This window comes from Callospermophilus lateralis, chromosome 18 (genome assembly GCF_048772815.1).
Source record: "Callospermophilus lateralis isolate mCalLat2 chromosome 18, mCalLat2.hap1, whole genome shotgun sequence".
NCBI lineage: Eukaryota > Metazoa > Chordata > Mammalia > Rodentia > Sciuridae > Callospermophilus > Callospermophilus lateralis.
In genome coordinates, this window is record NC_135322.1 from 49076671 (window position 1) to 49089695 (window position 13025).

A 13025-nucleotide genomic window follows, 5' to 3' on the forward strand; every position below is an offset into this window, starting at 1 on the left:
CAAAATGAACTTTTCCTATTCTATGTTGTTCTTGTTAGGTCTTTGGGGCACAGCAGCAAAAAAAAAAAAAAAAAAAAAAAAAAACAGTAGACTAAAAGAGCCATTGGCTGCTAGGACCGTAAATGAATAACTCCAGGGATAAGGAGTGGGTTCCTGGGATCTCAGAGCAGCTGCAGGGGCTGGCAGCACTTGGGACAGAGGAGTGCAGCCCTGTCCTGCCTGGTATCCACTGCCTCTCCTGCTATGCCCAGCTTGCAGGACACCACTCATTGCTCTGCCTCCTCCCTGCCGGGTCCAAACTCCATTTGGGCCCAGTTTCTGCTCTGTCCTGACCTCTGAAGCAGAGCAACCACAGCAGCACAGAAACAGCCCTGGGAGCCGACCATGTGGCTGCACAGACTTCATGGGCAGCTGGGCATCGTGGCCTGTGGGGTCCTGCTGCTCCTCCTCCAAGGCCAGGGTAAGGCTCACATAGGGGTTTAGAATGTCAGACTCTGTGTTCCCATCAGCCAAATGGTGTAGAGGAAAAGACCGAGGCTGCAGGACGGTAGGCACCAAAGAGGGGGGAGCTGATGGAAATGATAGAGGACAGGACAGAGAAAAATGTGCAGCCAACCTGGGCTCCCCCAAATGCCCAGGGTGGCTCCCCTTAAGTGCAGACATGGTCAGTCGGCCTGATGTCACCAACACCAAGGAGAAGGCAGGGGATGAGGGGAGACTGAGGAACCCAGAAGAGCAGGGCCCCCTTCCCTGTCTCTGGACAGGCATTCAGGACACTGAGTGCTGCTGTGCTGGAGTTCCAGCTGCCAATGGGGAAAACAGCCACTTAGGAACACCTTCCTGCTGCCATTTGGCTCTAGGTCATGCCTTTGGCCAGAGGGGTGACCTGGCCCTCTCAAAGGGGTTCCAGGAAAGGTTACTTGTCTTAGGGGAAATACAGAAGGCCCCAGGCACTGTGTCCTAAAGGGGATCTGGGATGTCACTGGATTCCTCTCACCTTACACACCTGACCTAGAAAAAGGGAATGGTTTGGCCACTAGGGCAAAGGTGACGGGGCTCTGAGCCTACAGGCAGCATCCAGGCCCTAATCAGAAGTTAGGCAAGTTTGGCAGGATTCCTGGGCTGTCCTGGGCCCTTGATACCCTCCATAAAAGCCTTCTGCTGTAGGGCCCCCCCTTATCTCCTGCTACTCCTCCTCACTCTGCCCAGGAGGAGTCCACACTCACCTCTCCCCCATGGCACACCCACAGAGGGTCTTTCCCACTTCCCTCTGTTGACCAGCCTCCTCTCAAAAGTCACTAGGACTTTCTAGACAAGGAGAGCTGCTCACTGATGGCTGCCATTATAAATATTGTCTTGGCTTCACCCATCAGAAATAATCATTAACAAGTCACAAGCACAGATTTGGGTTCCACCCTCTTCTGTCCCCACCAGTCCTGGCTCCTTCACAGGAACCATCAAGGCCTCAGGGTCTCACACACAATGCCCAGGACTTTACGTGTGTGTGAGTGTGTGTGTGTGTGTGTGTGTGTGTGTGTGTGTGTGGAGAGAGAGAGAGAGAGAGATTTTATTCTCATGCCTGGTTTCCATCTACATGACCACAGCTCACCCTCTGGGGCACCATGCTTTCCCCTTCCTAACACAGGAGTCACCTCACACTCTTACATGGTGCAGCTTCCTCCACCATCAAGTGGAAAGGATGATGTGCTGCTGACTTAACAAGTCTCTGATCAGGGACATTTTAGAAGACTTTGTCCATTGCTGTCACAACACACACCTGAGGCATCTGGGACTGCTGTCTGTGTACATTACATGAAAAGAAATTTCCCCCAGTAAGGAATTCTGTGTAGGCAGCCTGTTACTGGGAAGAGGTGTGTACCACCCATGCCCCCTTTTTGGTACTGAAAGAAACCTAGAGTTGCTTTGCCACTGAGTCATGTCCCCCAGCCCTTTTCATTGTATTTTGATACAGCATCTCACTAAGTTGCTTAGGGCCTTGCTAATTTGCTGAGGCTGGCCTCAGCCTCCTGAGTCGCTGGGATTATAGACATTCGTTGCGTGAGGAGTGTGCCTTTTGACTTGGAATATATCTTAGTTCGATTTGGTTTGCTAAAACAATATAATTGACCTGACATTGGATGATGTATAAAGGAAATAGATTTATTTAGCTCACAGTTTTAGAGTGTGAAAATCTCTGATCAGGTGACCCTCTCTGGTAGGTCTTGGTGAGGGACTCTCAGGTATGTCATAACATGGCAATGGCATGACATCATAGGACTTTGTGGGAGAGAGATCACATGATGAGAGCAGAAGCAATACACAGGGAAGAGGCAAACTTGTTCTTTTATTAAAAACTCACAGTCACCTCAAAGGAATTAACCCACTCCTGTGAGATATAATCCACTGTGAAAGACTACCTTTAATCCCTCCACAGGGTAGTCCTGAGCCAATCACTAGGTCCTACTTCTGAAAGGTACCACCCCACTGGTGTTTTGTCATCCATGATAGCAACCTTTGGGGGACAAACCATATCCAAACCATACCATTCTGCCCCTGCCCTCCAAGGTTCACATCCTTTTTTCAATGCAAAATGCAGTCATTCCATGCCTGTAGTCCTCAAAGGCTGAAACCTTGTCAGCATGACTCCAAAGTGCAAAGTCCCAAGTCCCATCTGAAATTCAAGGGTAATGACTTCCAACAAGTTACATTGTTTCAGGATACAGCCTTGAAACAGACACAGGGCAGATAGTCCTGTTCCAAAAAGGAAGAATAGCAAGTAGAAAGGGCTCCCAGACCCCCAGCAAGTCTGAAACCAACAAAAGAAGACACTAGATCTCCAAGTCCAGCTCCTAGACACAGGGCAGGGTACTGGTCCCCAGGGCCTTGGACAGCCCCACCCCTGGGGTAATGCTGGTTGCAGCCCACATGGCTGCTCTCCTGGGCTGCATGCCATGGCCTGTGGCTTTCCTAGGCTGGCATTGACTCTGCCAGTGGCTCTACATTCTGAGGTCTCAAGAGCAGTGGTCCCACTCTCATGGCCTCACTAGGCATTCTGGTGAAGAATCTATGCTGTGACTCCACTCCAACAGCAGGGCATCCAGAACTTTCTTTTGAAACCCAGGGGAAGCTGTTGTGACAGCAGAGCCCTTGGATTCTCTGTACCTGCAAAATAGCTCCACTTGGGCATCACCAAGGTCTGTTGCTTACTCCCTTTGGAGCAGCATCAGGAGTCATGCCTGGTTTTTTTGAACCATGGTTGGACAGACCCAGAGCATTTTGCTAGAAAACAAGGAGCAGAATCCTGAGACAATGCTGGGGCTCCTTCCATGGTCTTTGGGGCTCTTGATGCAAGGGCACCCTGGAAGATTGTGATAGCCTCAGGCCTTCTCTCCCATGATTTTGAAGCAGAGAGAGCCTGGCTCCTTCACACCCAGTTATCTCTTTTGCATCCTCTATATTCTCACCCAATTTCCCATTTTGCTCTTTAGGTGAGCAGATATGAAATTTCCAATGTTTTAAGGTATGCTTTCCTTTGCCAACTATCATTGCAAATCTCACTTAAAATGACCAAAAATAACCACATAGTTCCTTCTATATTTTGCTTAGAAATGTTGTTCTCTGAGGGGCTGTGGTTGTAGCTCAGTGGTAGAGTACTTGCCTGGAACATGTGAGGTCCCAGGTTCAATCCTTAGCACCACATAAAAATAAATAAAATAAAGGTATTGTGTGTGTCTACAACTAATAAAAAATTTAAAAAAAGAAAAAAGAAAAGAAATGTTATTCTCTGAATATTCTAGGGCATCAATGTTATATTTGCCCTTCTATAACATCTCTATGCATGAATACAATGTAGCCAAGTGTTTGCAGTGATCAAATGTAGCCTTTCTTCTAATTTCTGACTTGTGGTTCCCACTTCCTTCTGAATCCTCCTTAGGATTGCATTTACTAAGCACATTGCTATCAGCATTCTGAATATGACCATTTAACCAATCTCTATGAGGTTCTAGCTCCTTCCTAGTCTCTTTGTTGACTGAACTCTCACAGGATTACTGATAATTCTCCATTTACAGCAGTATAAGACTTCTCTTTCTTCTCTTCCTCCTCTTCCTCCTTTTTCCTCTTCTTCTTTTTTGTACAGGGAGTATAACTCCAGGGGCACTTAACCACTGAGCCATATCCCCAGTCCTTTTTATTTTTTATTTTGATATAGCATTTTACTAAGTTGTTTAGGGCTTCACTAAGTTACCGATTCTGAAGCTGGCTTTGAACTTGCAATTCTCCTGCCTGGGCCTCCTGAACTGCTGATATTACAACTGTGCACCATCGCACCCAGCAACACAAAACTTTTCTTGACTGCTCCTGCAAACTCCTCCAACCCCTGGCTGTTAACTAGTTCCAAAGCCACTTCCACAGTTTCAGGTATTGTTTTAGTAACAATCCCACTCTTGGTATAATTTTCTGTCTCAGTCTGCTTTGTGTTGCTATAACAAAATAGCCAACAGAAGGTAATTATAAATAAAATAGTTATTTTGCACACAGTTTTAGATACTGAAAATCAAGATCAGGTGGCCCTCTCTGGTCTGCCTCTGTTTTTGTTTTTGGTCTGTTGTTGTGGTTGACACAACATCACCCAAGGATGATCTGCCACTTAGCAACATCCCTAGCCCTTTTTGCTTTTCACTTTGACACAGGCTCATGCCAAGTTACTGAGCCTGGTCTCAAACGCACAAAACTCCGGTCTCAACCTCCCAAGTCTCTGGTTTACTGGAGTGCATCACTTTGCCTGGCTCTGATCTACCTCTGGAAAGAGCCTTGTAGCTATGTCATAAAAAGGCAAAGACATGATATAGCAGGAGTGGTTATGAGATGATCACATGGCAGGAGCAAAGCAAGAGACTGGAGAATGGCCAGGCTGCTCTGTTAGAACAATCCATTTTCATTTTACAGAGAACTAATGCACTCCTGTGATATCTAACCCACTCCAAAAACACTTGCCATGATCCATTCATCTTCTTTTACACCCCACCTCTTTATAGTCCCACTTCCTCAATGCTGCCACACTGGGAACCAAACTTCCAGCACATGAATCACTGGTAAACAAACCATATCCAAACCATACAAGAAAGACATTACTAGATTGTCCTCTCTGGAGCCTGCCATGCCTAGCCTCAACCACAGCAGTTGACACATACTGATGCATTAGGATCCACCCTGGGCAGGGCAGCAGGAGATCCCTGAGGCTGTTCTTGTCTTTGTTTTTTTTCTAATGGAACCTGGCTCAGATCTGTCAGTTTCTGCAGAGGCAAAACGTGAGACTGTGAAGGGAAGTTGCAAGAGAGATAGGAGCCACTTCAGGTGGCAACAACATCAGGGGGACAGTGGCCTTACTGAACACCTCCCTGCACCCTAAGGCACAGAGCAAGATTTGGTTGCCCAAGAGCTACACAGCACAGAGGGACAAGCCTCATATGAGCCAGAGAGGAAAGTTAATGAACCCAATGTGTCCATCAGCCACTTTCAACAAGTATCAGGATTGGCACAACCTAGATTATCTGAAATGCACTCTGTCCTTTGCACCATTGTTTGAAAGCAACCCCAGCTATCACATCATGGGTAAATTTTTCATGAGTTCCTACTGAAAAAAAAAAAAGAGCGGAAGATTGATACAAATATTTATATGGATATACACAAAGATAGGTAGATAGATAAAGGTATTTCTACAATAGTTTAAAGTTTTCATTATAATTAAATATCTACTCAAATGTTTTAATTTATTAGAATGGTAATAAGTTTTATAATTTGCAAAGAGGTAGATTTTAATACCAACTTTGAAAAATAATTACTGCACCATACATTCTATCCATTCAATGACACACATAAGTGGTTTTTAGTTTACACTCAGAGTTCACCTCTTTCCCTCAATGTGAACCTAATCCTACCCTACATACCCTCAGTCTGATCTCTGTGTCTATGGGTAAACTAATTCTGGCCATGTCATCAGAATAGAATCAGGAGGCAATTGTGGAGGGTCACAGTGGGACAGGTAGAAGGTTTGTGAAGCCATTGTTTGCAGATCAGAGTCCCTCCACAAGATGGAGCTAAGGAAGGCCAACCAGGCCACAGTACTATAGGCCAGCAGCTGATTAAGCAGACCAAAGTCTGAAGTGCATCTCTCTGCCCACAGGCCAGGACTCAGTCAGCCCCATCCGGACCACCCACACCGGGCAGGTGTGGGGCAGTCTCCTCCATGTGAAGGGCACCGATGCTGGGGTCCACACCTTCCTGGGAATTCCCTTTGCCAAGCCACCTGTAGGACCACTGCGCTTTGCAGCCCCTGAGCCTCCTGAACCTTGGAGTGGTGTGAGGGATGGAACCTCCCACCCAGCCATGTAAGCTCTCCAGGGGTCTGGGAAACCTCAGGGCTGGGTGGGGCTGGGTACTCCTAGACCTGGGCTCCTTCATCTACACTGCCCAGGCAGTTTTCCTCTGCATTGGGATGATTCTCACATGCATTCTTCCAGTAAGAGTGCTAAGACTCAGAGGGTTGAAGTTGCTAACTTCCCTAGGCTCCTGTCTTTGGCCTTGGCACCCAGAGAACATTAGTTGCAGAGATAGTTTGTCCAGCTCATGTTATGCCAGATGTTCTCTGCAACCAGGGTACGTACATGTGTCTGGGAGAGGGTCAGATTGGCTCTAAGAACCTATAAACTACCCTGATATCAGCAGTACATACTCTAGATTCCTGAAGAGGGAAGCAGTAGTGGCTTCTTTGGGATCTGCCCGCTGCATTCTCTATGCCAGCCCACAGGGCCAGGTGCCAGTGGCCAAGTAACAGGTGCATGTGCTTACACCTGAAGACTCTGTGGTTCCCTGATAGTCTAGACTTGGTCTGTGGGTTGTCCTACTATGTTCTATGGGAAACTAAACTCCATCCATTCTGGCACCACCCATTTGGGGACATCTATACTGTTCCAGACCTGAATGGGGACAGGGATAAGTGGTGAATGTTAACACAGGCAGCCAGTGTTTCCCAGACAGTCCCCTAGAGTCATGATTGCCAAGCCTCAGAAGGAGTTGGATGCAAGTGCTTAACAACCTTGAGGCCTCCCTGGAGGTCTGGACTCCATCCCGGCTTCCCGGAGCCAGAGGCCTTGAACTCAGTGGGAAGGGGCTTTAGAGAAAAATCAAGTATGAACAGGACATCAGGTGTAACAGGGACCCTGAGGGGGTTTCTTGGAAGAAACCTGAATCCAAGTCTGCTTTTGACCACTGTTCACACGCTGGGTTGACTGTCTACCATGGTTGATCACCAGGTGTCTGCAGGATGCCAAAGCAATGAATACACAGTCTCTCAAGCTGTTGAATCTGACCCTGCCTTCCATCCCCATGTCAGAAGACTGCCTGTATCTCAACATCTACACGCCTGCTCATGCCCATGAGGGCTCTAACCTTCCTGTAAGTGTCAGGATGTGATTGACAGGGGAGTGGGAGTACATTTGTTCTATAAGGTTAGAAGGAACAAGATCAGCTTGGGCCCTACTGCAGTATGAACAATGAGGAGAAACCTCTTACTGTCAGATCCAAGAAGGCCTGTTATGCCAGTGGGCCCTGACTTATGCTTGTGTTCAAAGGGCTCTGGCTACTCCCAGAAGTCAGAGACTGTGGCCATTTGGATGGACACCATTCTCATTCAACCAAGTTGTTCCCAGGAGACCCCCTTAATGCAAGGACTACACTAAGGTCACACAAAAAGTGACAGCAATGGATTGTCTTTGAACTCTTGTAGAGAAGAATTTTGATTACTGTTTCTTGGAAATTCTAAGTAGACACCCCTTTTCTTTCCAATTTGCAGAAGATTCAGGATGTAATAGATCCAGGTTTTGGTACATGGGATGTATCACGTACCAATGGGATATTTGGTCTTCCTGATTGAACTTGGGTCATTGACCCATGGCCCAGGTCATGAGGTCTGCTGGAGTTTTGTCTGTGTGGGTAGCTGCATAATTCAAAGCAGTGTCTAATCTATAGGGCAGCCCAGGAGGGGTTTGGACTGGGTGGGAATCATGTAGTATATCTCTTGATTTTCCAGGTGATGGTATGGATCCATGGTGGTGCGCTAGTTATAGGCATGGCATCTATGTACGATGGTTCTATTCTGGCAACCACTGAGGATGTGGTGGTGGTCACTATCCAGTACCGCCTAGGAGTTCTGGGCTTCTTCAGGTGAGCTTGGGGCTGGATTGGTCGACGGAGGCTGAGTAGACAGAGGACCATCCAGTGATAATCATCCTTTCCATTTCTCAGCACTGGAGACCAGCATGCCACTGGCAACTGGGGCTACCTGGACCAAGTGGCCGCCCTACGCTGGGTCCAGCAGAATATTGCCCACTTTGGAGGCAACCCTGATCGCGTCACCATTTTTGGCGAGTCTGCAGGTGGCACTAGTGTGTCCTCACATGTGGTGTCTCCAATGTCCCAAGGACTCTTTCATCGTGCCATCATGGAGAGTGGGGTGGCCCTGCTGCCCAGCCTCATTGCCAGCTCATCTGAAGCAGTTTCCACAGTGAGTGCCCTCAGCCACCAAAGCCCAGACCCACAGCCTCATCCCTCACCTTCAGAGCCACTGCTCCTCTTTCTTCACTGTAGACAACAACAGTTGAGGAACCTTGGGAAGTGCTACCTATCCAGGGTTTGCAAGGGGTTCAAGGGTCAGAATCCACAGACCCCTACCTCATAGTGGTTGAATATATCCTATGATATGTAAAGCTGAACCCTGAACCATGTGAGCAGGTGTGATGGCTCCTCTGGCTGACACCTGAGGTTCAGGGAGGGTAGAACAATTTCACACCTGCAACAATCCACACTCCCTACCCTTTGAAATATTGGTGGTGCCTGCACCCAGCTGAGACCTTGGGCAACATTCCCACTCCTTGCCTGAAGGGATGATCCAGCCCTTTTTTGGTGCCTTTACAGATGGTGGCCAACCTGTCTGACTGTGGGCAGGTAGAGTCAGAGGCCCTGGTGAGCTGCCTTCGAGGCAAGAGCGAAGAGGAAATGCTGGCTATTACCAAGGTCAGGCTAAATGAGCATGGGTGTGGAAGAAGAAGGGATGATAGCTATGGGGCATAATGATTTGGGTGCCTTTCCAACTCCCTGGAACTGTTACTTCACCCAACAGTTATTTCCAGGTATTCTGGAAATGAGGCCTGGATGTAGTAAACCAGGAATAGGATTTCTGGGGGCAGTTATGCGTATCCTGGCCAGACAGGAGCGAAAAGCACTTAGAAGACATCAGAAGTTTTCTAGGACCTGACTGTGCTTCATGACTTTGAATGCCCCCTTCAGGCCTTCAAGATCATTCCCGCTGTGGTAGATGGGGCCTTCCTGCCCAGGCACCCCCAGGAGCTTCTGACTTCTGCTGATTTTCAACCTGTCCCCAGCATCATTGGGGTCAACAATGATGAATATGGCTGGGTCATTCCCTCGGTGAGACCTAGCTCCAAGTTTCTAGGTGTTTGGGGAACACATCCTAAAGTTCCAGGCCAATCTGAACTATAATACACACTCTCCCCTTTCCACCCAGAGCATGGGCACCGCTCACCCCCAGAAGAAAATAGACAGAAGGACTGTGCAGGCTGCTCTGCAGAGAAGAGCAGCACAGATGGTGAGACTCCCAGGGTCCTGCAAAAAAAAAAAAAAAAACGGAGAGTGCTGATCAAGGTGTAGTATCCCTGTAATCCCAGTGACTCAGGAAACTGAAGCAGGAGGACTCCAAGTTCAAGGCCAGCCTTCAGCAACTTGGAAAGACCCTACCTCAAAATAAAAAAATAAGAAAGGCTGGGGATACAGTTCAGTGGTAAAGCATTCAATCACCAGTACCAAAAATATTGAGAGGATACCCCAAGATATCCTTCCCATGAGGCAACTTCCGGCAACAAAGGTTGATCTCTGGGTGCATTTGTGAGTGGGATAACCCAACAGCTTGACAGGTTTGCCTTATGCCCTGACCCATCCCAGATCCCATCTCTCCACCCTTAAGCTGCTGTGTCCCTTCCTCAGTGCCTGCCTAACAGGACTCTCCCCGATCCCTCTGGGCTAGATGTTGCCTGCTGAATTTGGTGACCTGTTGATGGAGGAGTATATGGGGGACAACGAAGACCCAGATACTCTTCAAGGCCAGTTCCAGGAAATGATGGAGGACTTAATGTTTGTGATCCCTGCACTCCAAGTAGCACATTTTCAGCGTGAGTATATCTGTACCTGACTCCTGATGGCCTAGGGCAGCTCAGAGCTCTGGTGTCTGGGGAACAGGAAGATTGTGATGTCTAGGTCCTGAACTAGTCTTTATCAGGCCCCTGATGCCAAGCACTTGATAGCCCTCATCTCAGTAAATCCTGAGGGATAGTATAAGTGACAGACAACTACCCTATTTTATAGGCAAGGAGCCTGAGTTAGTGACTTGCTCAAAATCACACAGCTAGAAAGTCCAAGGCCGTGATTTATTGAAGGCCCTTCAATGGCCTCAACTCTACCCTGGGGTTCCCCATTTCACTGTCCAGGTTAAAGTCATCTTTGGACCTATGTATTTTGTCACCAAGGGTGACTCAGAAGGGAGTTCCAGGTAAGGGGTCACCTTATCACTGCCTGACCACCCCCATTCCCCAGGTTCCCATGCCCCTGTCTACTTCTACGAGTTCCAGCATCGACCTGACTTTTTTAAGGACATCAAGCCACCCCATGTGAAGGCCGACCATGGTGATGAGATTCTCTTTATCTTCAGATCCTTTTTCTGGGGCAAGCAAGGTGAGTCTTTGTTCTCCAGAAAATGTGGACCAGTGGGGTCCACACAAGGAAGCTAAGGCTCAGAAAGAGGATCAGGTGTTCACCATCTCACAGCTCAAAAGATGTCCCTAAATTAGAATCTGAGTTCCACCACTCCAGCTTGTGCTTCCTCAACCTGCCTCACCCCAACCACGGTGTCCATGGTACAGAGGAAGGTACTTAAATGGCATATTTGTTTCTTAGATGACCTCACAGTTTTAGAAGGAAAAAGGGACCCTCTGGATCCAGATGGCCCAGGATCAAGTCAGCTAGAGGCTGAAATGAGTAAGGGCAAGTTGGACACGGGGAAGGGCTATCCCCCAGGGCTATTGGGGTAGGGAAGGTGTATTAGTCAAGCCTTCTGGGATGAAATACCTGAGATACTCAACTTAAAGGAGGAAGATTTTATTTTGGCTCACCATTTCAATGGTTTCAGTTCATGGTCATTTGGTTCCATTGATTCTGGGTCTGTGGAGAGACAGGACATCATGTCAGGGAGTTAGTAGTGGAACAGAGCTGCCCACATCATGACAGTCAGGAGAAAGAATGAAATAGAGACAGGACCAGGAACAAAATATACCTTTAGAGGCATGCCCCTGGTGACCCACCTCTTCAACTAGGTCACATCCATAGAGTTTACAGCACCTCCCAACAGTGCAACCAGCTGCGGGTCAAGCCTTCAACAGATGAGCCTTGGGGGACACTTCAGATCCAACTATAATGGAAGGGCCTTGGATCGATTCAGGCTATGGCTGGGGTTGTGAATGTGGCACAGGCGTGGACAGGGTTGGCCAGGACCTGGACCCTTGCCTTCCTCCTCCCACAGTTGAGCTCACTGAGGAGGAGGAGCTGCTGAGCAGGAGGATGATGAAGTACTGGGCCAACTTTGCTCGAAATGGGTGAGGACACCTGCACACCTCAACCTCCCAAGGGGCACGGGTCCTCCACTGCTCCCCTTGTCTGAGGTGATCTCATTAACACACGTGTGGCCTTAACCACATCCTAGCTCCCTCTCCAACATGAAGGCCTGCTCTGAAAGAGGTTGCTTTGTGGGTGCAGTCACTGCTCTCTTCTCATGGTGACCAGGAGAGGAGCCATAGTGCTGGGTTACCATAAGAGCCAGCCTCTCACAAGGAACGGCCAAACAGACCAGGTTGCCCTGCCCTGTGGAGAACAACACTAGTGAGAGGCCATTACTTTCCTACATCAGGAAAACTTTACCCATTCTCAAAGCCTTGGCCTGCCTGGATGCCTGGCCAGTCCTAAACAGGGATGGGAGGTCAGGTCTGAATTCAACAGAGCTCAGACTGACCCTTGCCTGGCCCTGCTGGGAGGGCATGTGCACAGGAACCCCAACGGAGAGGGCCTACCCCACTGGCCACTGTTCGACCAGGACCAGCAGTACCTGCAGTTGGACATCCAGCCTGCTGTGGGCAAGGCCCTGAAGGCCCACAGGCTACAGTTCTGGACCAAGACCCTGCCTCAGAAGATCCAGGAGCTAAAGGGAGATAAGGTGAAGCACACAGATCTCTAGCTCCCTGTTCAGGGAGGGAGGGAAGGGCTATGTGCAGATGGGATCTGCCTGTAGTGCCCATATACACCCACCAAGGAGCCAGGGTTGACCCCTTCATTCATGTAGCCATTCATCCACTCATTCATCCATTCAGCCAATACTCATGATGTTCATTGCCCAGGCTGCCATGAGTCCTCTTTTGTTAGACACTCAGTCAGTCCCCCCAGGAAGCTGTGAACGGGTAAGCCCAGTGGATGCCCACCTTCCTCCCAGCCACTGAGCTTGAGTTCCTTCCTCCCTACTCCCCTCTCTTTCTTTGTACCCTCTCTGTCCTCTCCTGCAAGTTTCCATACCCTCCCACTTTGAGAGAGATGTTTTATGAAGGGGTGCTGACCTAGGTTTCAGAAACCCTTGCCCACCTCTCAGCAAGTCCCCCATGTTCTCACATCTCAGGAAGCCTAAGAGAAAACCTATACATCAGAAGCTCCAGTGTCTTAGTCCATCAGGCTGCTGTTACAAAAATACAATAATCTAGCCAGACACAGTGGCACAAACCCATAATCCAAGCTACTCAGAAGGCTGAGGAGGAGAATTATCAAGTCCAGACTGGGCAACCTGCGGAGACCCGAGCTCAAAACAAAATAAAAAGGGCCATGGATGTAACTCAGTGGTAGAGTGTTTGCCTAACATG

General features: G+C 48.6%; 1 protein-coding gene across 1 annotated transcript; it reads left to right on the forward strand.

Moving 5' to 3' along the window:
• Positions 1–384: 384 nt before the first annotated feature.
• LOC143383429 (cocaine esterase-like) lies at positions 385–12355 on the forward strand. Its single transcript, XM_076837957.2, has 12 exons — positions 385–460; positions 6185–6389; positions 7314–7455; positions 8090–8223; positions 8305–8563; positions 8974–9072; positions 9346–9486; positions 9584–9664; positions 10100–10244; positions 10666–10803; positions 11648–11720; positions 12169–12355. The coding sequence occupies exons 1-12, from the start codon at positions 385–387 to the stop codon at positions 12353–12355; spliced, it is 1680 nt and encodes a 559-aa protein (XP_076694072.2).
• The last annotated feature ends 670 nt before the right edge of the window (positions 12356–13025 follow it).